We start from the raw sequence: 24,831 nt of genomic DNA, 5'->3' as shown, positions 1-24,831 counted from the left end.
TTGTTGACGGGCAGTGGCGGCTGGTTTTGAGCCATGACTCCTTCTATTCTGGCTCCCAATAACACAACAAGACAAACACATTTTAAGACTCCTATGGAGCCTACAGCCCTGTGGGGGAGAGGCAGCTGCACCTCCAGATAATGAAATGAAATCTTTATGATGTCGGCCCCAAAAGGGTCTGCTGTCATTGACTGCTGGTTGGGGCCCTGAGTCCTCAACAAAATCATATAGCAAAAGACATTTCTAGCAGTCAGAGAGGCTAAAAATAAGCCTTACACAGTCTCATACAGGCCACATTTTGGCCTTTTGTCGTGGCTTAGTACTGACATCTATAGAAAAGTTGGTCTCATTTTGAACCGGAGCATCTACAGGTTAATTCCATACCTGATATGTTATGATAATTAAATTTAGGAACGATACAAGATGAAAAAATCCCTGTTTCTGTTACCTTTGCTGCCATCTTGACTGTAAACCCTGGATTCCACCTGCTCACTCTGGCCCCACTATCATCTCTTCTTTGTTTGGAAGGGGAGAAGGAAATTGCATCCATGTTTCCCTCACATGCATCTTTGTCCTTCCCACCAGGGATGCATGTAGAGACACCAGGAAACCATGCAAGCAGAGAGTAAACAAGGAAATGTGTTCGAAGAAATGAGACGTCATTTCCTTTGAAGCGCCACGTGAAGCGTCGCCCGTTTCTGATAACAGCTGTAGCTGATAACAGCTGTCAGTCGGCTTTATTAACAGCTGTAGAGACTTTTGATGGAGTTTGAGTCTGCAGACGTGTGCCCTGTGCTCAGTCTAATAAAGCCACAAAGTTCTCACTGGCAGGGCAACAGTGGGCTGTTTTCTCTCTGTTTAACACCTGCACATGAACAACAACCTGCACTCTGTATTTATAATATGTAGGGTATGTACTGTGTCCCGATTCGAGGCACAGAATGCGTTTATATCATTCATTCATTATCTGCATCTGTATTTATTGATATTCTGGTTGGGAATTCATCATTAAATAACCCAGGATATGATTGTGGCGTCTTTTTAACACTGAAAATGATTTATTAGACTAAATGTTTCAGGAAAAATTGAAATTATGCAACTCATCAACCCGACGCTCAGGAATCAGCCTCACATGTAACTGAATGGAAACAAGCATGAATGATGTAAAAAGTGTTATTTGCTGACAGACACACTCTCTTTGACTTTGTCTTCGTGTTAAATGTTAATGGGGGAAATAACACGTTGTGAAAAGGAAAGCCTTTATAAAAAATGAAGAAAGTTTTCTGTCTTTTGTTGTTTAGACCTACAGTTTTCACAGCTGATCATTTTTTAACTAGATGATGAATAAGAAAACAAATAAAAAGTAATACTTGGGAGTGACACACTTCAGTTTAATCTCATATCTGTCTTCACTCCGGTATGATGAGCTGTATCAGATCAGTCCGATTCACTACAGCGTCCGATCAATACAATACGGGGGCATGTCTGCTGATAAAAGACTTCCGTAAAGGCTGCTATCATATATCGTCACTCATCATTCCTTAGAGCACAAATAAGAGCTTTGGGACGGTGTTAACGATGGCATACTAGAACGACTTCCGGTTAAAAGCAAAGAGCATGGAAATGACAAATGAGAGACTTAGGATGTACTCAGAGTGTCAGAGGTTTGTCTCCATATAACCTGTCTACTCTGGTTACACCTTGATGATGTAACCTGCATTTTGTTTCCCCTTCATTCCACCACTGTCACAGGCCCCCAGACACTCCTGGTGGAGATCATCACTCTACTGAGTTTTCTCTTGTCTTCTTATTTTTCTTCCATTTAAATGTGCGTGGTGGCGAGGAGGAAGGCGGAGGACACACTGTGCTTTGAGGTTCTGGCTAATGTTAGGTACATAAAGTTAAACTTGATTAAGCCGCAGCCGTGAGCCTTTGGCTTTGGTTAGCAGAAGGCTAAACTATTAGCAGTGTTTTCCCTCCATCTTTGAAACACTTTGCTGATGTTGAGACGTGTTTTGTTTCATTTATTGTCAGACTCTGTTTTAGTGTGCTTTCACACCTGCCCTGTTTGGTTTGGTGCAATCAAACTCAGGTTTGTTTGCCCCCTCAGTGTGGTTCGTTTGGGCAGGTGTGAACACACCAAAACAACCAGACAGAGACCTTCTTGAAGAGTAGGTCTCAGTCTGGTTCCAAAGGAACTCTGGTGCGGTTGGTTTGTGGTGAGAAGGTGTTCCGACCTGGATGTGAAGCAACTGCAGTCACATGACACATTGTTTGGGTTAAACATGAGCATGTTACAGTCCTGGAGGATTATTAATGTGCACCTCCTCCTGTACTGCCTTAATATGCACATTCAGCACATCCAATGCATCAAAACATTGTTTTCTAGTTGGAGCCGCGCCTCGTTTTCAAACTGTATGGTTTGACTAAAATGAACAATGACAGCAATATAGTCCACGATGAGCAGCGCTAAAATCAACCTGCGTAGTTGTCCCTCCATTGTGACATTAGAAAGTGTCACATTTATCTTGCAAGTGTACTCTTCTTCAACGTTTGCTTTACTTCCTGGATTTTTCCCACATGGAAATTCTGACCAATCAAGAGCAGCTTTCTCACACAAGGCATTTGATCTGGTCCTCTTGTAAATGCTGCCGTGAGAACACGAACCAACTCTAGGCAATTATACAACTTTGGAACAACATGAGTCCCTGATTCAGACCAAAGGAGACCACTCTAGGGCTGACAGCAGCCTGAGACTCTTTCTGATAAGTTTGCCCTCCTTTCTTTGGGCTGCTTTGCAGTGTAGGTTTTGTTGCCGATGCTGGATTCTCCACCATTGAATCAGGCTTTCACGTGCACACACATCTGCATTTGTAGAACAGCCAATAAGAGCGCCCTCTCTCTGAAATGATCTGTGATTGGCCAAAGTCTCTCATCACAGCCTAGATTTTCTTAAGTCCAGCGTCTAAAAACAGAGTCAAGAGGAGGTGTAGAAGTCTAGTTTTCTCTCAGTCCACAATATGCTTAATGTTTACTGTGGGATTTTTGCCCAATGATGTCGAAAGAAACCTGCCTGCCCCAGCTTCAAAGTGAAAATACACTCAGTCACAGTGTCTCATGCCAAATAATATATATTGCAGTCTAAAGGAATGGTTCGATGTTTGGGGAAATATGCTTTGGTGGATTACGCGCTAATGTCTCAGCTGGTTAGCTTAGCATAAAGGCTGGAAACAGGGGGAAATAGTTGGCTCTGGTTCTTTCCAGTGGTAACAAAATCCACCTACCAGCACCACCATTAAAATGTTATCAAAGCAATATCACATGAGAGGGAATACTGTCGTACTGAATATCACCACAGTTATAATTCAGTTGTTGGCACAGGGCTGCAGGCCACAGTGTACGTTTGTGGATGTTTTTCAGATTAAACAGTGTTTCAGTGTGTGGTTGGTAAATGATTATGCCTGGATGTTGTATTGAGTCATATTAAATAAAATGCGAAGCACAGAGAGGCAGATAATGACACAGTTTTCAGAATGTATCTGAGTGATTTTTTTCTTACTCTGAGGGCAGCTTTGATGCATGATGCATCAAAATTCAGAATAAGTAAAACGATTTCAGAGATGCATCAGTAAACTGTAGAAAGCATATAGCCCACAGTGCTAAGAAATGAGTTCACTTTTTGAGCATGTTTTAAATATTTATGGATGTAGCGTATGCAGTAGATAAACAATTGTATCACAGAAACAGTGTGCTGAAGAAAATACAATAAAACAGCAGTGTGGTTGTGCAGAAAGAAAGATAAGACATCAAGGAAAGCCCCAGATCCATCTAATGCTCATTTGTCCTGATTGGATTCCACTTAATCTCACACTGTGGACTTGACCTCAGGTTGGCCAGCTGACTAACCGGCCTCGCCCTCTTTCTTTCAGGATAAGGAGACAGAGAGCTGGACAGAGGGACGCTCAGAGAAACAGAGAGAGGGATGGCAATGGAGGAGAAGCCGGGTGTGAAGAGCAGCAGCTCCATCGTCCCCTGCTTCCTGTTTGTGGAGGTAAGAACAGCACAGACGCTGGAAGGAGATGTTGGCATTGTACGTTTCTGCAAACCACAGATGTGTTACATTTGTACATTTCATACGGATCATATCAGCGTTTCTAAAGTGACGGAGTATATAAGCTGACTTGGGGAGGTGGAGGAGATGGTGGATGGTGTGACACCTTCCAAGCTACAGACCACTGCAGACCACTGTTTAAGACCAACAAACAACAACATAGGTTGGTTTTAAGCGAGTCATCACTGTGTTTGCCACCGATCATTGGTGATAGTGCCACAAACAGCTTTTGCTTTTTACCAAGACATCGCTGTGTTTCCAGCAGACACTGTGCCACCCAAACTGGGTAATTTAAGCCAAAATACGATCTTTTCCAAGGCCAATAAATTATCAGTCAAAAGTAGGAAATTTGTATTATTATTTATTATTCCGTTAGTAAGACTATAGCTGATAAATAGAGCCGATAATACAAAGCCAAACTGCTTTCACTGACTTAATGGCACAGCATCTACACCTCCAATGAACACAGAGAAGAAGAAGAGTCAAGCACAGCATGCTAACTAGAAAGCCAAACATGTTGTCACCAGTGTGGACGTTTTTCACAGTTATATAGGAAGACAACACGATTGTGCCAAAGGTCAGATCCCTTTCTGTTGCTGCCATTACACTGGTTAGATGCAACTCTGAAAGACCGTCCCCAGAGCTGCTGCCTTCCTGGTGAATAGTCAGTTTAAAATCTGCTAGGTTAGCTTGAGCTAACACTGAGCTGTTAAATGGTCCCAACAATCCACACCGACACCAAAACGGCTCGACTGAGTTGTTAAACCTGTTAATAACCCCAGTAATGTTAGCTGTGTGATGCTAACAGTTATGTAACATACAGTATCTGTGGTTTGTAGAAACGTACAGTGTCAACATTACTCTGGTGTTTAATTTGGGCAAGAAACATGAATGAGCTGTTTTTTTTCTTTCACACTGTGTCTGTGAATAAAGCCTGAGGATTCAGGTAATTTTTTAAATGAATGTGTGATGAGACCTTGACAAAACTGAGAGCAGACAAGAGCTCCTCCACAAGTACCTTTATCCTGTTGGCGTAAAATAATAGTGAGCGCAGAGCCAGGAGGTGTTTGCTGATCATATCTTTGTTGGCTATTTCCTGTTTCTCTGGGCTTTGACTCGTGATTTATCTCTGCGACTGCCTGTCCTGTCAGCCAGGAAACACCTCTGTGGCTCTGAGATTTGACTCCATCCAACCCCCCCAACTTGATGCACTTTCCTCTGCTCCAATCTCTACTATCTCTGCCACAGCGGTAAATATTTCAGGCTGAACAGTAGAGTTTGGGACAGCTCAGCAAACACGCTCTCTGTTGCTGACATTCCCACTCGGTGTCACACATCCTGCCCTGCTCCAGCACCAGGGGCAGCTGAGGCTCTGCAAAGTGGCTGCAGTTGTTTTGTGGCGCGTTGAACATTTTCCAGCGTATTTGTGAACTGCATGATTCATTGAGGTGGTTGCGAATGTCACAGCACAGATAGAGTGGATTTTCAGCAGCTGCACTGTGGGCTTTGGAGCTGTGTTGTACAGATCATGCCAAAGGTCATCGTCTATGGCAGACCGAGAAACACACTAATGCACCACACACACACACACACACACACACACACACACACACACACACACACACACACACACACACACACACCACTTCATCCCTTGTGGAAAGCATGCTCTACATTGTTTGTGAGAGCAGTCAGACAGATGACTCAGAGGGCAACGGAAGTCCCAGGGCCTTCACCAAATTGTAACTGAGGTGGAGAAAAGCATGAACGGGTGAAGTAATCAGACTGTCTGTAATCCAATTAGACAAACCAAGCAGTCCAGAAGCTCATTGGCTTCAAGTAAGTCAACCATCAGCTCTTCAGCTGGAGCAGCCCGTGCATTCAGAGCACTGTTCTGTAACAGATTCAGAGAGGAGAGGCTGTTTGCATCGTTGCTTGCAGGTGCATCGTGATGTGATGCAGATGTTACATCACGCTGGATTTACATGTTTGCGCAAATCAAACTGTATTTTACTGTAAATATTTTGCACTGCAAGGCTCAACAATGACTGCATGAGGCAAGTAAAACGCCACATTGGGCTAGTACATCTATCAACCCACTTGCCTAGTTGGATAGGTGGTAAAAAAAAGAATTTTTTCGGAGCTGATAGCTATGGAGGGGGCCTTCTTCCTTACTTCTCATGTCTGTTGAGAGTTGCACATGCCTAGTACTAATCGGGAACTCATGACAAAATAGAGTAACAGGTAAAGACCTATGGTCAAGACAGGTTTTTATTTCATATTTCTTAAAGGGAGTTTGACGTAATATTTTCCACCAGTGGCAGGATGGGAAATAATCTCAAAGAGAATCTAGTTGTAGTCCTGTAAATTTTGACCCTGCAAGATCAAAGAGTGTGACTAAAAACATTCGTCAGATATGAGAGGGCGTTGCATTTTAGTTTTGGCCCAATCCCAATTCGTGTCTTAACCCTCAATCTTAACTTTCAAGCTCAACCCTCAAACTCACTAGCCCTTAAAAGTGTTAGGGCTATCTTGAGACTTCAGACTGTGGGGGGCAGCAGTACGCCAAAGCTCCGTCCAGTCTGTCAATTCAAAAGAAGAAGAAGAAGAAGGTACATAACGGTGCAAACATTTCACGTATATTGATAAAACTTAACAACATTACCACTGAGAAAAATGATATTTCGTAACGTTAACTGAACAACAGCTAATGTTATGGTTTGTGTGCACCGCGACGGCTAACGTTAACATTACTATCGATCGTTAGCGACAAAAAGGGGTTCGTGTTTACGCTACAAAGAGGTCTAAAATCCATAAAATGACATTTAACTAAGATATTACAATGCTTATCATAATTTAAACTCATATTTGCAAGGAAAATACTCACAGTTATAACTCTTCTTTTTACCGCTTTCCAGCACGGATTTTTGAGATTGAGGGTGAAGATAGGAATTGGGATTGGGCCTTAGTCTTTTCACGTCCTCTAGTGTGTGGTCAGCTTTAACCAGAAGCAAAAACACTGAGGTGAAAGAGACAGGTGTACACTCGTGTTATAAAAACACCTGGAAGTTAGTTACTGTAGTTTGGCTATAACCAACACAGTCAGCAGTTGCCGCAGCAGCTGTGACACACATGGAGGCAATTAGGATACTTTGCAACGGATTGCTTCGATTTGCGTCACTATTGTTATTCCTTCCCGCAGTCATAACTCACTCAGATCTGAACACACAGACATGATACACATACATTTCCTGAGGATATCATCATCTCAGATGTCTGTCGGAAATAAAAGCCATATATCAACTTAGAAATAATATAAAGAAAAGGTTGCTTGTAACTTCAAAGCTCCCCAGAGATTCATCTAGTTTTAAGTTTTCTTTCAACTCTAGGTAAACAGTGATGGTTGTCTTTACATCCATGGGTTCATTACAAATAATACCTGCTAATAGCTAATACAGCATACTTTTAATAGTGCCAGTTGTTGAAATGTTAACATATTTGAAGCAAAACATAGTATTTGTTAAACAGTACATCTGCCGTCTTGTCAAAATCCAGCAATTCCTGCACACAGTCAGTACATTTACATAGAGTAAATTGAAATTGGATATGGGGTTTAAATCAGTGGTTGCAGGTCCTTCCATCAAAAAGTGTTTATATGTGTGTTTGAAATGTGTGATGAGGTTATTGCTCTAATGTAGTTTGTGATCTTGTTCAAGATTTTAGCTCAAGTGTGACAAAATGATCTCTGACTGTAATTTGTTTCGTAAGGTGGTACAGGAATAAGTGCATGTGAAATTGATCTAGTGATGCGTTGTTGTCTTGTGTTGTGACTTGGAAGTGGAGCACTGAGTGTAGGATTGGAGTTGTTGTTCAGGATCTGAAAATAGAATTTAATGAGTAGATTAATTGTGTAGTTTTGAGAAGTCAGGGTGTTAGAGTGTGAGAGTGTGAGAGTGTGAGAGTGTGAGAGTGTGGTGCAGTGATGAGTCCAAAGAAGAGGTTACCATGGATCTTGTAAGCTCTGTTGTACAGTCTTGCTGTTGGCTCAGTGGTTTCCTTTGTGGTGAGGGACCAAATCTGGAGATGGTAGAATATTGTTGAGAGAATGATTGCATGTCAAAAGCAGTAGGGGTGAGATATGGCCTGATCTTGTTGTAGACATACAGTTTCTGGTTGAGCTTCTTTGTTAGATTCTGAATGTGGTGTCAATAAGTGAGATGTGAATCAAGGAATACTCTACTTTCTCTTATGTTAAGTGTTTGATTTGCAAAATGAACAGGGTCAGACATAGATATTGTTTTTAGGGGACTGAAAATATATACATTCTGTTTTCTTGACATCGATAGTTAGAAGATTACGTTTCAGCCAGTCATGTAAGGGGTTAAGACCACATGATAGTTTCAAATTTAAGACATCAGGGTTTGGATCAGAAAGAAAACTTACAGTGTCATCACCATATAGTAAGCAATTAGAATTTTCGCACACATTAGGAAGTTCATTGATGTAAAGGAGAAAAAGAGGAGGCCCCAAAATGCTGCCTTATGGAACTCCCATATTACTAGTTACCATGGTTGTCCACCATGGTACCAGTTTGCCACTAGCTAACCGCAGCTAACTTGTTTGGTCTGTGATGTCCAATACTAACAAGCTGAAAGGGGGCAGATCACTACCTATTGTAGAGGAGTCCGACATACCTCGTTCAATAAATCAATTCCCCTCATGCGCTTGTATACTGGGACAAAGATAGAAGTCCAATTAAATGTCCTAGTCGAGCTGTAACTGTAGCTCAACTTAATGTGCATGTAAACGTACTGACCGTTCTGTAGTTGTCTGCCAGTAAATGTGTCATGAACTGAGAGAGAAGCTGCTGGTATATTTACCTGAACACCTCAGCGAGTCTTCACTGTCCACCTACACTACTGTACCTCTGTGTGTCTGGCCCCAAAGGACAGACCATCATACAATAGTTACACTAACCCGCCCCGCCCATGTGAGTGTGTCTGTGGAGCACTGGTCCCTTTGGTTATAATACACCGTAAAAGCTCTCCATTAGGCCACTCCGCCATATGCCTCCCACACATCAACTCTCAGCCCTGAGGTCTCAGTCAATTCCCTCGCTAACTCTACATCTGTGTGTGTGTGTGGTAGAGAGTATTTCTATCTATTTGCACTGGGATGGAGAACCCGGGCAGGCAATCAGGGCCAGGGAAAAGAGGCCAGCAGCTGTTACCTGTAATGGAGGGCAGTGGTTTGTTTCTGCTGGTAGAGATGACAGCATGAATGTGTGCATGGAAGCTGGACAAAGAGCAGGTATACCTACAGCATACATTAATGTAATATAGATGCATATATTGGTGAAAATAGGTGACAGGTGAATGATTTAAATCCTGTTTAATACAGTGGAGAATGTGTAATATAATGAGGTATCAACCAAGTTCATTAGTGCGTCGTAAATCACACAGTTTGCCAAACCCTGCCACAAGGAGTTACTGGTGTATGAAATGCCTTTATTGTCTGTGATCAAGTCCTATATTTTTTAAACTATGATAAACTCATCACATCTTTTGCCTTCATCCAGGCACAGTCTCACTTTTTCTTCCTCTCCTTGCAGTTCTTGTGCTCACACATGAGGAAATGTGGAACTAAGCATGTTAAACTACCCTCACGTTTTCTACCCACTGTGCTTATTATTCAGTGTTTAGTGCCATTTCTCTGAAGGGTGAAAATATTAAAAGGCAGGCAGTCTAATTTACTATGAAAACACAAGTGTAAACAGTCCTGAAATATTGTTACGCATTTAGATATAATCTGGCAACTCGACTCATGTTGATGCAAGTAGGAAATCAGGCCACTGAGTCACAGTGTGAACTGGGTTTGGAGGAGCTGATCTCATTACTGATGCTGTTGCTATGCAGACAACAACATCACAGTTTCCTCTCTTTCTATTGTAACATACTCATTTTCATTTAGGCAGTAAGGTTTTTGCAGAACAATGGTTTCTAATGTAAATCTGGAGTACAATATTAGATGATGCCTTCATATTAGAACGATACGGCCTCTCCATTACACAGCTTTACGTCCATTAATTGTCTTGCCTGAAGTTAGCGTCTTTGAAGTCACCTCATGTTCAGTTAAGAGCTTAAATACTATGATGAGGATGGCAGAATATAGTTTTTCATTAGCAGACAAATGAGAGTTTTCTGAAGCATTGACGTCACTGGATATGGAGGCAAATAAGAGACATAAGTGTTTGCATTTTAACAGCTACTGAATACTTAATATTAAGATTGTAACACCCGTGAAATTATAGTATTGAAATATTTTACTTTGAAAACCATGTCCCAGATTTTGTTTTTTCCTGAATTCAACTCTTTGAAATTAAAATTTGAAATTTTTTAAAGATATTTTTTTGGGCCATTTTGCCTTTAATTGATAGGACAGTTAAGTGTGACGGGGGAGAGAGAGAGGGAGTGACATGCACCAAAGGGCCACAGGCTGGAGTCGAACCCGGGCCACTGTGGCAACAGCCTTGTATATGAGGCGCCTGCTCTACCACTAAGCCACCGGCGCCCTAAAAAAATTTGAAATTTTTTAATTTGCGGTTTCGGAAGCTGAGGTTTTGTTTTTTTTGTTGAATGTTTGCAAATTCAGATCCAAAACTTCAAGTTTCAAAATTAAAAAGAAAAAAAAAACTTTAAGGTCACTCAAATTCAAATGGTCAAATTTAGATCTTAAAATTCTACTTAAAAGTTTGAGTTTTAATTTTCCGTGCTCCGATAGGCCAGAAGTTAGTTCAGTTGTTCGGATGTAGCTATTTGAATTTTTTCGAACTTTTTGGGATATTTTTGGATCTGAATTTGACTAATAGAATTTGAGCTGAATCTAATTTTATTTTTTAATTTTGAAACTTGAATTTTTGTATTTTCTGAATTTTATAGAAAATTGAAAAACTAACTGAATAAAATAATACATTCAGCTTTTGAAATTTCAAATGAACAATTTTCATATTTTAACTTTAGAGAGTTGAATTAGGAACAAATAAATTCAGATAAATGATTTACAAAGTGAAATATTTTAATGAATTCAGTGGTATTCACATTCAAATATTAAGGATTCAGTGGCTGTTTAAATCCAAATACTAATGTCTTTTATTTGCTTCCATACTGTGAGGGAAAATCACAGACTGAAGGGGTGAAAACAATGAAGTGAAAATGGTGGAGTTTGACATCTGTGCTGTGAAGTCAGTGTGAAGTACAGTCAGCTACACAGCACTGACATTATTCATTTTGCACTGTTACTCTCCGATAAGCCACCTTCAATAATTTCATGCATCTTCTCTCTTTGAATACTCTGTGCATGTTCTGTTGCTGCTGTCCAGAAATAAAGGTGTTACTGAGCGTGTGTACTATTTCACACCAACACCCTGTTTCACACAGTCAGACACGAGGAAACACCTTGGATAGGTTGCCAGTCTGTTGCCACAAACACGTCCACAATCACACCCCGAGAGGCAATTCAGAGAACCCAGATCCCCAACATAACATCACCTACATGTGTGCCATGCATGCACGATGCAAATGTTGCTGTTAATCACAACATTACATTGATTATTGGCTGCGAGGGGCTTTAGTTGTCGGTGCTGCCAAATACAGCCAGAAGGATTCAGGTTCGATTCCTGGGCCTTTCTGCATCCTGTGACCCAGGAGCTTATGCTGTTTAATTTCTGGACACTTCAAGCTGCCCACAGCCAGCGTGTGAAACATGGTCAGTCTGTGTGTGTTAACTCTGCCATGGGGACATGAGCGTGCCCCTTGTCTCTGTGTATGCAGGGCCACGTTCTGTTCCACGAGACTCAGACAGTAAACAGAAAAACTAAATTAAAAACCAATAAATGATTCACATAAGAAAACAATGAAAGACGATGATTGACAGGCTGTAACACGCTGAGTAACCCCGGCTCTCGCTGCAGCGCCTGATCTGCTTTATGAAACGTACAGAGCAGTGAACTATTAATAAGTTGATATTAGAGAAATGGGCTTGTGGCCAGAAGGCACTCCGGAGTGCACTGACAAATGTGTGCGAGGGAAGTTGGTCAGTAGCTGCGTACTGATCAGCAATGGAAGGGAAAGTGATGCGAGAAAATAATTGATATATTTAAAACACAGAGATACACATGCGTTACATACAGAAGAATAGTTTGACATTTTGGGGGAATTAGCTTCTTCCTGTTCTTGCTCAGATCTCTTGCTGAGTGATACAAGAACATTGAAACCACTCTTGTGTGTGTATGGTGAATATTAGGGGTGTAATGATCCATTGATCTGCATCAATGAATCAATTCAGTGATCAACAATCCAGTATCATCAATGCAAAATGAAAACATCTGTCCCTATCTTAAGCTTTAACGCCCAGTCTAGACCAGAGATTCACAACGAGACAAAATGAAACAAGCGACTACTTGCAACGCACCGTTCTGCAACGTTCTAAAAAGCTGCCAGTTCACACCAATGCAACTTCAACAACTTCTTTGTGAACAGATGTGACAGTGGCACAGATTGTCTTCACCTGACTCTCTGCGAAAAGCAAACATATTTCCTAAAATGTCGAACTGTTCCTTTAAGCCACAGTAAACAGAGAGTTGAGGCGATTCATCCCTGGCCTGTAATGAGGAAAGGTGTGAGACTGCGCATCAAACACGTCCCTCCACACCCTCAGCATTGTGTGTGTGTATGTGTGTGTGTGCTAAATGTGACAGTGATCCATACCAAGCCAGAAGGACCTGCTCTTTTATTTAGCCCCACACCTCATCAGCAGTTACCATGGAAACCAATCAGCCAGACTCATTCTCCATCTCTGCTCTCTTTCTTCTGACTCCTTTCATCCTGCCAGCCCTAATCACAAGTCACAACCTTTTCTATCAGTGCTACCCACTCAGCCATCTTGTTCTGCGTGTCTCCTCCATTTTGCTCCATCATTTCCCATTTTTCAGCAGGATTCCCCGCCAGCTCGTCTTTTGTCTCCGATTTCGGGGCAGATCTCTCCCGGCCTTTCAGAGCGGCGCAGATATCGGCATCACCTTTCATTAATCTCTGATTAATCCTGTTTTAATGCGTACAAATGTGAGTCATCATCTTCGCTCCCCATCTAATCCAATTCTGTAAAAGCTGATGATACAATGAAATGAATTATTTAACCTTTTTACCCGGGGAAGCAAAGTAAATCAGCAGTCAGATAGTTTTTCTGTTTGCTGTGCGGAGGGAAGAAACTCTCTCCACCTTCACCCTAATACAGAAAATATAATTATCCTCTGCCATCTGGGACACACAAGCAAATTTGCAGTTAAAAAGTAATTTCTGTTTAAAGCTAATCTGCTGTGTGCTTCAGTGAAGAGGTGTAATGGAGAACGCAGCAAAGAGTCTCTGATTAGGCACTTATCCAGACCAGTGGAGGGGCGAACATAAAGCCCCATCCCACCACTGTAAATACTTTTCACTGCAGCTCTTCTCTCAGCTCTGCAGGCAGCTGCCACCCTCATGACCTGGGCTCAGATTTAGCACTGGCTGTGGTATGATTTGATACATATAAGATTTTTATCAGCCTAGATTTGCAATTTGGGCCTTTACATATCATCATATTAGGGACCGTGCAAAATTATTAGAGAGGGAGGAGGTATCATGAAAGATGGAGGGTTATGGATCTTTGCTGAAGGGAGGGCAGTGAGACTTTTCTTAAAAGAACAGGGGAGGTTCTTGTTTTATTTTTCTCAACCTGGTTTTATATTTTAATTCAGCCTTCCCTTGTGAATTTTTTAATTATGTTTTTTAAAAGTATACAGCGCAGGAAATGTGGCTTACTGCTTGTAAACAAAATTGCAGTTCCACGATATCACGATATTACAGAATTTATATTATTATCACTCCGAATCACCCATAAAGGAATGAAAATGTAAGGGTTATTTTTGGTTGAACAAACATTTTATTGCTATAATTCAGGGGTGTCAAACATACAGCCCGAGGGCCAGAACCGACCCACCAAAGGGTCCAATCCGGCCCACTATAGGTGACTTTGCACACCTGATATTGAAGCAGTTGTGAAGGCTAAGTGGTGCAGCTTTCAGGAGCAGGTTAAATGAGCATCATACTTCATGTAAAATGCTGCCTCTGAGGCTTTTCCAGCCCGACCACAATGCAGCTCTCTGAAAAAACAATAAATACTTCCTGTGGCCATGTTTAAAGATATTGAACACTGTGAAAACTTTTGTCAAACAGCAGCTTCAGTGCGAATGAATCTGTATCAGACTTCGATTTAAAACACTTTGAGTGGAACCCTGCAGCTGAGGAACAGCCAAACATTTAGATATGTAGATGGTTTGTGAGGCGCGGATAACTTAAGCTGCTTTTTCAATAGCTTCCACTTTAGTTTGGTGTGGTGATGCCAGCATTACTGCAAAGGAGTGGAAATGTATGGACAAATGTAGTGACAGCGAATCGTAGACTGAATGTGGAAAAACTGAAACATATTGCTGAAATTACACTTTTTTCTTGAGATATCTCAGGCTGTCCATCATCTGTTATTAGACAGATAAATGTTTTTAAAATGTACTTATGCTTCTTTACACTGAAAGAAAATGAAAGAGAAAAGTTAACACAGAAAAATAAACTAATATGTACTTATATATTTGTATTTAAGTGTATATAATATTAATAAAAGTTAAACTATATAAAAAACAAAAATATATTTTCCTACAGTTGTTGAGTTGTGAGATTTATTGTTGAAAATGTAACACATTTACACTCTCCCGTTCTTCTCTGCATATTTGAAATGATAAAAATAACTATAATAACTTTATTTAAATGGCACTTATCTAAACAAGGTTACAAAGAGCTTCACAAAATGCAAGAATATAAAACAATAAAATTCAATTACAATGATAAAAACAATGTTAAGAGAGTCAAAGAGCACAAAATGAAATCAAACACAGAAGAAGAGTAGACACTTTCCTATAGAAATGTTTGAAGCAATGATTTAAAAACAGGTAAAGTGCTTTTAAGCCTCCTCAGACACAGAGTACCAGAGTACCAGAGGGTCCTGATGGCAAAAATCTGGTGGTCACCTTTTGTCACCAGCTTTGACCTTAAGACAGTTAGCGAGTTTCAGCTTGAGGATCTCAGGTTACGACTCAGCGGGAGTCTGAAGCTCAGTTATACACCTTGGGGGCTGAACCATGTTGAGCCTTAAAAGTAAAGGTGACTGACACCAGTGGAAGGAGGCGAGAATTGGGGTGATACGGGACCTGCGGTTGGTCCCAGTTAATATCGAGCAGCAGCATTCAGCCCCAGCTGAGGATTTACTAAGGTGTGTGAACAGAAAATCACAGAGGTCAAGACACAGACAGACAAAGGCATGAATAAGACTTTCTAGGTCAGAAAGAGACACCACTGATTTAACTTTATTAACATTTCCCTGGAGGAAGTACCAGGATTTAATGAGATTGTTGACATGTGGTTTAAAGTTCAGATGAGAATCAAATATGGCACCTAAATTTCTGGCTGTAGATTTTATATTAGTTGCCAGTGGACCAATAAACCATTTTAATTTGCTTGTGATCAGGGCCAAAGATTATTATTTCTGTCTTGGTGGAGTTTAGCTGCAGAAAATTACAAGTCACTGATAGCAGTTAAGCACTCCATTAAACTGCTCAGGCAGCTGAGATTATGAAAAGCCTCATATATGTCTTCAAAGACCAATAAATGAGTCCATATTTCACAGTTCTTGTTTATCCAACAGAAAAATATTAACAATCCTTAACCGGTGCTTATGGCTCCAAACAAACATTTACAAAATGGAGGTTGGAGAGGCACCAAAGGTCGGTTCTTGTGGAATAAATAATATTAATGTATGGAGGTATCCATGCTAATTTGCTGCAGTTATTGCAGACAAGAGAAGGGTCAAACTAAAATATTAATAATGCTAAAAACATGCGCTTGTTTTTCTAAAATGAAAGATCAAACTCTTCTCCAATATTTTTCTTTTCTAAATAAAGTTTAGTGTGTGTGTGTGCGTGTGTGTGTGTGTGTGTGTGTGTGTGTGTGTGTGTGTGTGTGTGTGTGTGTGTGTGTGTGTGTGTGTGTGTGCCAAAGTCTTTAAAGCGTCATTATGAGTTAGGGTGACTGTTTTATAAGATTTAATTACCTCCTGTCTCAAACTCTGAATCTCCCCTGTTACACATCCGCTATCATGTATCCCCTGTTGGGTTAGTGTGGGTGTGATCGTTTCCTTTGCCATCATCTAAATTAAACCACATTTGAGCGGCCAGTGTCTTAATCCTCCACTGTTTTCCCTGAGGTTCCTGTCTTGGAAACATGAAATGTGTGGATGGATATTAATCTTATGGAGGGAACATTGGTGTGGGTTTCAGTGGGGACGCAGGGGACACGTCCCCCTCAATATTTAGAACATGTACATTTGTCCCCCGCCCCGAGTAAAGACATGAAAGTAGGAGAGGACTTTTATTTGGACAAAGACATTCACACATTTACTGAACATGTCTCCCTGGCCTCCACCTGCAAAATGTTTCTCAAAGAGACTACTACAAAAAAACATAGAACAACTACTTACACATGCAAAACAGCTGCAAAAAGACAGACAGAGGTTCACAGCGACTATGAAAAGGAGCAAAACAATCAAAAAGACACACACAATGATTACAAAGGGAGGCAAAGCAACTTCAGAGAGTCTTAAATGACTGCAAAGAGACACAAAGTTACAATTTAAAGGCACAAAACTACTACAGTACGAGGAGATGGAAAATGAGTACAAAATGACACAAACGAATAGATACAAAACAACCACAGAGATGCAAAATTAATACAGAGCAACACAAAAAACTACAGATATGTAAAATTACCACAAAAACAACAAAACAACCACAAAACGATGTAATATTATTACAAATAGACACTAAACAACTGCAGAGAGACACAAATAACACAAAGACCACAAAACAACTACGAAGAGATGACAAATAACCACAAAAAGACACAAAACTAATAGAGATGCAAAAAGACCACAAAGAGGCAAAACAACTACGAAGAGATGCAAAATGAATACAAAAAGACAAACAAATTAAAAGACACACAGAATGACCACAAACGACACAAAACAGCTACAAAAAGATGCACAATGACTACAAAACAATACAAAACTACAAAAAGATGCACAATGACTACAAAACAATACAAAACTACAAAAAGATGCACAATGACTACAAAACAATACAAAACTACAAAAAGACGCACAATGACTACAAAACAATACAAAACTACAAAAAGATGCACAATGACTACAAAACAATACAAAACTACAAAAAGATGCACAATGACTACAAAACAATACAAAACTACAAAAAGATGCACAATGACTACAAAACAATACAAAACTACAAAAAGATGCACAATGACTACAAAACAATACAAAACTACAAAAAGATGCACAATGACTACAAAACAATACAAAACTACAAAAAGATGCACAATGACTACAAAACAATACAAAACTACAAAAAGATGCACAATGACTACAAAACAATACAAAACTACAAAAAGATGCACAATGACTACAAAACAATACAAAACTACAAAAAGATGCACAATGACTACAAAACAATACAAAACTACAAAAAGATGCACAATGACTACAAAACAATACAAAACTACAAAAAGATGCACAATGACTACAAAACAATACAAAACTACAAAAAGACGCACAATGACTAGGAAAAAATACAAAACAACAAAACTACAAAAAGATGCACAATGACTACAAAACAATACAAAACTACAAAAAGATGCACAATGACTACAAAAAATACAAAACTACAAAAAGATGCACAGTGACTACAAAACAATACAAAACAACAAAACTCAAAAATATGCGCAATGACTACAAAACAAAACAAAACAACAAAACTACAAAAAGATGCGCAATGACTACAAAAAATACAAAACAACAAAACTACGAAGAGATGCAAAATGACCACAGAAATACAGTAAACAGCTATAAAGAGACACAAAACAACTACGAAGAGATGCAAAATGACCAGAGGGACCCAAATCAATTACAAAGTGACACAAAATAACGACAAAAAGACAAAACAACTACAGAGATGCAAAATGATGACAAAAGGACACAAAACAACGACAAAGAGACACAAAATGACAACAACAACAAAATGACTGCAAAGAGATGAAAAATGACCACAAAAGTCCAAATTCAGTAATTCACAGTTTTCTTGTTGGAGGGAGTGTGGTGTGGCTTCTGCAGGCCATGTTCATGTCTTTTGGTCTTGTCCATATATTGTATCCTTCTGGAAAGAAGGGGGTCACTTAATTGCTGAGACGATGGACATAACTCTTGATTTCTCATTTACCTGTTTTTATCTTGGAAAAATTCCTGAAGGTCTCAGGAAAAGGGACATATACCTCTTAAAGATCTTCATGGTGGCAAGTAAAAAAGCAATAACCAAATGTTGGCTTCAGCGAAACCCTCCTACCATGAGACTGTTTACCAACATTATAAACTTGTGGAATGGAGAAAATGACTTTTACATTGCGGCTTCAAAAGGAGCAAGGAGATGAATACTGGGAAAAATGGGATTGTTACATGCCACACAAAGACTCTTAATAACCCCTACACATCTCAGTATGTCTGTGTGTTTATGTACTGTACCTGGGCCTATTTTGTCTTTGTTTATTTGTTTTTTATTGATACTGTACCAGCCGTTTTGTGTTTGAACAACAAAAATAAAAATAAAGTATAAAAAAAAAAAAAACAGAAACACAAAATGAGAACAAGACAAAACTACTACAAACAGATGAAAATAGACACAAAATAAACTAAACTACAAAGAAAAAGAACAACTCAGAGAAGATGCAAAATGACCAGAAAAACGACAAAACAACTACAAAGAGATGCAAAATAAACACAAAACTACTGCACAGAGATGAAAAAGGAACACAGAGATACACTTAACAACGAAAAAGAGATGCAAAATGACCACTCAACTTAAAACTTAAAAGATGTAAAATAACCAGAAAGAGACACAAATCAACTATAAAGAGACACAAAACGACCACAAAAAGGGCAAAACAACCACAGATGACAAATTACTTCAAAAAAGAGACTCAAGATGACTACAAAGAGACACTACATGAACATATAAGCAGCTCTAAAGTCTGTGTGTCTTGTCCCTATGTAGGAGAGGTGGTGGGGCCTCTCACGTGTCTGTGCTGCCCAGGGTTCCACTGTCTCATAATCTCCCAGTCCACCCATTTACTGGATTTACACCAGAACTTGCAGAAAAGGCACAAACTGGTGCATAAAAAATCACCAGGCCTTTGGACAGGAACAAATGATCCTGCAGACATTGCTATATGTTTAGTGCTCTTACAGCAAAACCGTGGGCAAATGGTGAAACCTGTGGTGTTGCTTTTCTTCTCCAACCATTTCTGCAGAAGTTTCTATAAACTTGTACTCCTGTTCCCCTGCTGTAATGTAGGAAGGAGAGCGTCCAGCAGAGGGCGCCGCTGTAACGCAGCTGAAGCTCCCTCACCGCACACAGCTCCACTGTTTGCAACTTGCTTTGAGCTTTTGAATATTTCACATAGTTTGAACCTGATCTATCAACAGGTGTTTTGACACAAGCATCACTTTTTTTATTCCTTATTTTTCTCACTTAATTCACTCTGACACTTGGGGGGGGAATAATTTCTCTCACAAGTGTCAGCACACACACACACACACACACACAGTCTCACAGCCTCATTAACACCTGAGCGACATGCTGAGATTAGACCCAACACATCAGCGACGTGTCTGTTCCTGCCTCCTCCGTCTTTATAAATAGGCCAGTGTGTTTGATGGTGGGTAACACGCTGGTAACTTCACACCTCACAGGAAGTCTCCTCAGTCTCGCCAACAAAGACCCCTCCCCACCCAGACGTTCTCAAAACAATATCAGGGTTCATTAAATGTACATAAAGACAAACATACAGGCTAAAACACGAGCATGTACAGAGTCTCTGTCTGAGGTGTGATCAAGCAAATTAAATCAGATGTAACAAGAGCAGGTTTTTCTTTGGTTTCCAGCTGGTGAACTTCACAAGCAGGAGCGACTGTATGATGCTGTGTGGCAGCTTTAAATTGACGCTGTGATGTAGAACGAGCCTGAGAGACTTTCAGACCTGCACACTGATGAATAATAAGCAGTGTGTCCTTTTTCTCTTCATATCACCAAAGCTTTTTGTCTTTTGCCTCACGCCTGTCTTGTCACCTTCCAAGTATTTCCTCTGGTCTTAACTTAGCTTTTACACACAATAATTCTGTCGGCTCATCATCTCACAGCTGTGTTTGTTATCAGTTTGGTGGTTTTGCTGCAGTTCAGTGGGGAAACTGTAGATCTGCACTGCATGCTGGGACCTTAGTAACCTTTGGGCTCGTGAAATCTTTTCATATCAGTTAGAGAACAATTTAAAAAACAGTCAAATTCTTGAAGTTTGACATTTCGATATTATGAGATTGTCACCTACGCCGCCGCCTACTGCATGATGTATTTATGATTAAATGCTCCCACAGCTTAAAGTGGCAATCTGAAAGGTTTCAGTCCTGCTTGATTGGGCAACACTGTGAGAAGTAGTTCTTCTGACTTTGGTGTGTTCATGAGCTTTTACTTTGTAATGTAGAAACAACATGGACGTTACAGAGAAGATGTTTGGTATTATATTGCTCAAAGCTAGGGGTGTCTAACGCCAGAGGATCTCATCCGGCTCCTCGAATGACTGTAGGAACGAGATCATTGTACCTATGATATCCTTGTCTGCCAGTTTCATCAGCTACAGGCGTTTCTTTGACACTTCAAATAGAAGTTTCTCACTGTGAGTACCAACACCACTTACTTCAAAAAATACTTTGGAAAATACAGCTGGTCTCAAGAAATGTAACAGCCACCTCTCTAATGGTTGAAACTATAAACCAGCACACAACATAAGCCACCATGTTCTGAACAGACACATTATAAACTCTGTGACTTTGTATTAATACAAAGGACGCATTCACACCAGGATAGTCCGGGGGACTTGGTTCAATTGGGCGGGGAATGCTGAAAAATTTCACATTTTCATTTGGTTCGGTTCACTTTCACACTGCACTTTTTAAAGCGGCCCAAACTGTTTGGACAACATCAGGCAGTTACAACAGCTGCTCATTTGGGGGGGAAGAAAACAGCATGAGGAAGAAGAAAACCCAGCTCATCGATTGGCCAGGACCGTAAAAATGGAAATCCATCTCCTTCAGCGGCTTACTTACTTACTTATGCCTTACACCTCTTTTGGGGTATAGACCATCGACAAGGGACCTCCGGACTGCCCGATCGCTGGCGTCCTTTTCTATCTGCGACCAGGTGTATCCCATCTTCTTGATGTCTTCCTGCAGATCCCTTCGCCAGGTGTTTCTTGGCTGACGACCTCTCTTTTTCTTCCCCTGAGGATTCCACGTCAGAGCCTGGCTGGTGATGTTTAGTCTCTATATACAGACTCTACATTCAGTGAATGTAGAGTCTGTAGACAAACCCCGGAGATCTTGCCTATGGAAGAAGAGCGGAAGAGCCCTGGTTTCTGGTTGTAGGCTGTTTGTAGTCCGCGTGATATTGACCAATCACGTTTGAGCCGGCTGCAGTTGTTGCCAGGTTAAACGGTCTGTGCAGTGAACTAACGAGCCGGAACATAATTGGCGTCACTGCAAACTCTGAATCCATCGCAATGGTTCAGCATATTTACTTATATATAAACGGAAGTCGGAAACAGAAATTCGCCTCCTCCGCCCAAATCAAACCGGAATGCCAAAAAATCAGGGGTCTGCCCCCAGAGGCTGTATCGCTGTCTGCCGGAAGTCAGACGCCGAATACAGCCAATGGGTTCCGAGAATGGGTGATGTTTGACATTGGTTTTCGAAGAGTAATGGAGCAATAGTCCTCTGACCATATGTCAATAACCGCCTGCACCTCCTCACGACTCCACGTCTGCCCACGAGACATTTTCCAACTTTTTCTTTTTTACCTCTGCTTCCCCCGGTTTTGCGCTGTTAGCTTTGTTTTTTTTCCTACCCAAAATGCACTGCACTCTACGTCACTTCCTCTCTTTTGATTCACTGGAAAGTCTGTTTGCATTTCCCACTGTAAGCGACCAGGGTTCATTTGCAAGTGAACCGAGACCCCCAGTTTTCAAGCAGACCAGGATTCGCTCGTTTGGCACCAGAGTTCGAATGAGCGTTCACACCGCTCCAAACGATCCGTGGATGCTGACCAGGGTTCATTTAAAGCGGACCAAATAGCGCCAGTGTGAATGCGTCGTAAGTCACATTTAATTCTGGAGCATATAAACCTAACAGAAAAGTATTGGCACTCAACTCTTTTTATTTTTAAATCTTGCCAGTGTACGTGTGAGCCTGTCGTGTGCTCAATCTGTCTCACTTTCATCAGTGATGGACTGCAAGTGACTGACGTTAGATGAGAGTGAGATAAAGTCACAAAGCTATGACTAAGTTTAAATGTCCTTGTCCTAATGTTGATGGATAACAAATTATGTTGGATTACTGTTTCTTTATTTATGTGCATATTTGGGATTTTTGGGGTATATCTTTGAATACTGTCATGGACTTCAATAACCATGGCAACGATCAAACATTCAAAGCATTTGGGTTATTGCAAAAATAAAAGCCAACTCGTGTTTGCCAGTTAAATGCTAGACTCACAAGTCAGTCTTTAGACGCTTTGCTTAACTAAAGACTGATGACTTTCTCCCTGATTTTGTGTTTGATTGCGGATACAATTTCAGAGTTTAAAAAAACTCCCTACGTTGCAGAACCAATAGTAAATCTGCAGGGCGGTCCTTCGGTGGCTCACTGAACTCTTGTGCTAGCAGCAAAGCTAACATCAGGACGTCATCTGTTAAAAGCCTCCTATTGTCAGATACGACATTAAACTACTCCAGTTAGCTCAATAATGTTGTAACTAAGACATCCGCTGGAAAAAAATATTTTCTTCATGGATGAGCACACGTTTGATAAAACGGAATTAAATCTCTCGGCATCTATTTTCAAGCTCTCTGTGTGTTTGTTTCCTTGCGGACGAGAAAAGGGGGAGCGCACATTTCCGAGAAGGCGTGTCCTTTTCAAAAATGCAAGAGGCGTTGCTTTGTTGCCGGCCATTTTCGCCGGTGTGTTAAACACACTTTAGAAAGGAGTGTCCCCAGACTATCAGAAGTGGAGATCTCTGATTGTCTGGTGGCGAGACTAGTTAGATGCTTTTAATGTGGAGCCGCAGCAGCAGTTTGCATTAGTAGGAACGTAATACAGCATTTTTCCCATGAATGTCGCCCTGACACAGAGTCCATAATACTGCAAATATAGCAGCGATAAATAATGACTTAAGAGATATTTATTTAAAAGAAAATCTTCAAGATGTCTCAAACTTGAGGCATGTCTTGGATTAGCTCTTAACATGAGTCTGTTTTTCTTCTGAGCAGCCATTGCTCTTGTCGTCCAAGAAGCGTATGTTACACAGGGCCTTGAGATCATATCCTTGGGATAATGTCAGTAAATTTAAGTATAATGAAGACCTCACTTATTCGGTGTGAATGTGCTGCACGAAACACAGACATCGGAGGGTAATTTTTAAATCACATGATGTCCCCTCGTAATACTAGAGCAGTGTGAATAGGGCTAAATAAAGTAACTGCTCCTTTGCATAGTGCTCTGTGCTCTGGCTACCTCCCTGACATTACTCATTAATGAGGAGCGAGTAACACAGATTGCAAACTGTATGACTTGGCAGACAAAGGAGTTTGAGCTCGGGGCAGGTACCAGTTATAGCTGTTTTGCTGCAGTGTAATCTCTGTAATGTCCGTGCACAGGGTTTCCCCGTGGTGCTCTGTGCACTGCAGGGGTGTGAATGTGACCGCACTGAGGACATGCAGAGAGGTGGAGCCCGAAAACACTGTGTTGAAAGAACAGTGAAAGGCAGTGAACATGATGGCTGACAGGAAATGAAGTGAGAGCAACAGGAGAGTTGTTTTTAAAAAAGGGGAGAGAGAGCCGGACTGGAGGATGATTAAAGCAACACTCCTCTCTTTTCTCCTCTTCCCACTGGGCTCTACTTTCCCTTCAGCCCCACTCTGACACAAATACTGTATAAAAGCTCCCACTCTTTCTTTCTTTCTTTACATGTCTGCTCTCACCTCACCTGCCCAGAAACACACACACAGTCAGTCAGCTGAAAGCATGTAGGCCAAAACTCTCCACTGCCAGCGTTCCTCTTCTCCCTTCCCTTTCATTCCCTCACCCCGTCTCACCCGGCTCCCATCATCCTCCCACCCTCTCTCGCTCCCTAAACACCTCCTGTTCTCCCTCATCTTCTTTCTTCTCCGTCCCTTGCTGCTGGGACTACAACAGCTCTCTGAATGCACCATTGCTTCTGCTGCTCTCTGACTCCAGCTCCCTAACTACTCCCTGTAAACTTTTATAGACGATGAAACACTCCTCTCACTCTGTCTCTCTCATTCTCATTCATTTGTAAACAAGTGACAAAGCTCTCAGGGTCATTTTCATGTGGAAACCATTTATTCAGCCCACAAAGCCCATTAATCACGTCCTCCTCTGTCAAAATACCA

General features: G+C 40.9%; 1 protein-coding gene across 6 annotated transcripts in view; it reads left to right on the top strand.

Annotated features, from left to right (window-relative positions):
* Positions 1 to 24,831, top strand: part of plppr2a (phospholipid phosphatase related 2a) — a 181,264-nt gene that overhangs the window by 97,428 nt on the left and 59,005 nt on the right. For all 6 annotated transcript variants that reach the window (XM_050069018.1, XM_050069017.1, XM_050069015.1 and 3 more), the window contains one exon: positions 3,930 to 4,051. In XM_050069018.1, the coding sequence (XP_049924975.1) occupies positions 3,983 to 4,051 (69 nt within the window). In that variant the 5' untranslated portion in view covers positions 3,930 to 3,982. The remainder of the gene's footprint in view (positions 1 to 3,929; positions 4,052 to 24,831) is intronic.

Source organism: Epinephelus moara, chromosome 18 (assembly GCF_006386435.1).
Source record: "Epinephelus moara isolate mb chromosome 18, YSFRI_EMoa_1.0, whole genome shotgun sequence".
In the NCBI taxonomy this organism is placed as follows: domain Eukaryota; kingdom Metazoa; phylum Chordata; class Actinopteri; order Perciformes; family Serranidae; genus Epinephelus; species Epinephelus moara.
Note: the sequence above shows the minus strand (reverse complement) of the source record. Positions and strands in the feature narration are given on the sequence as shown.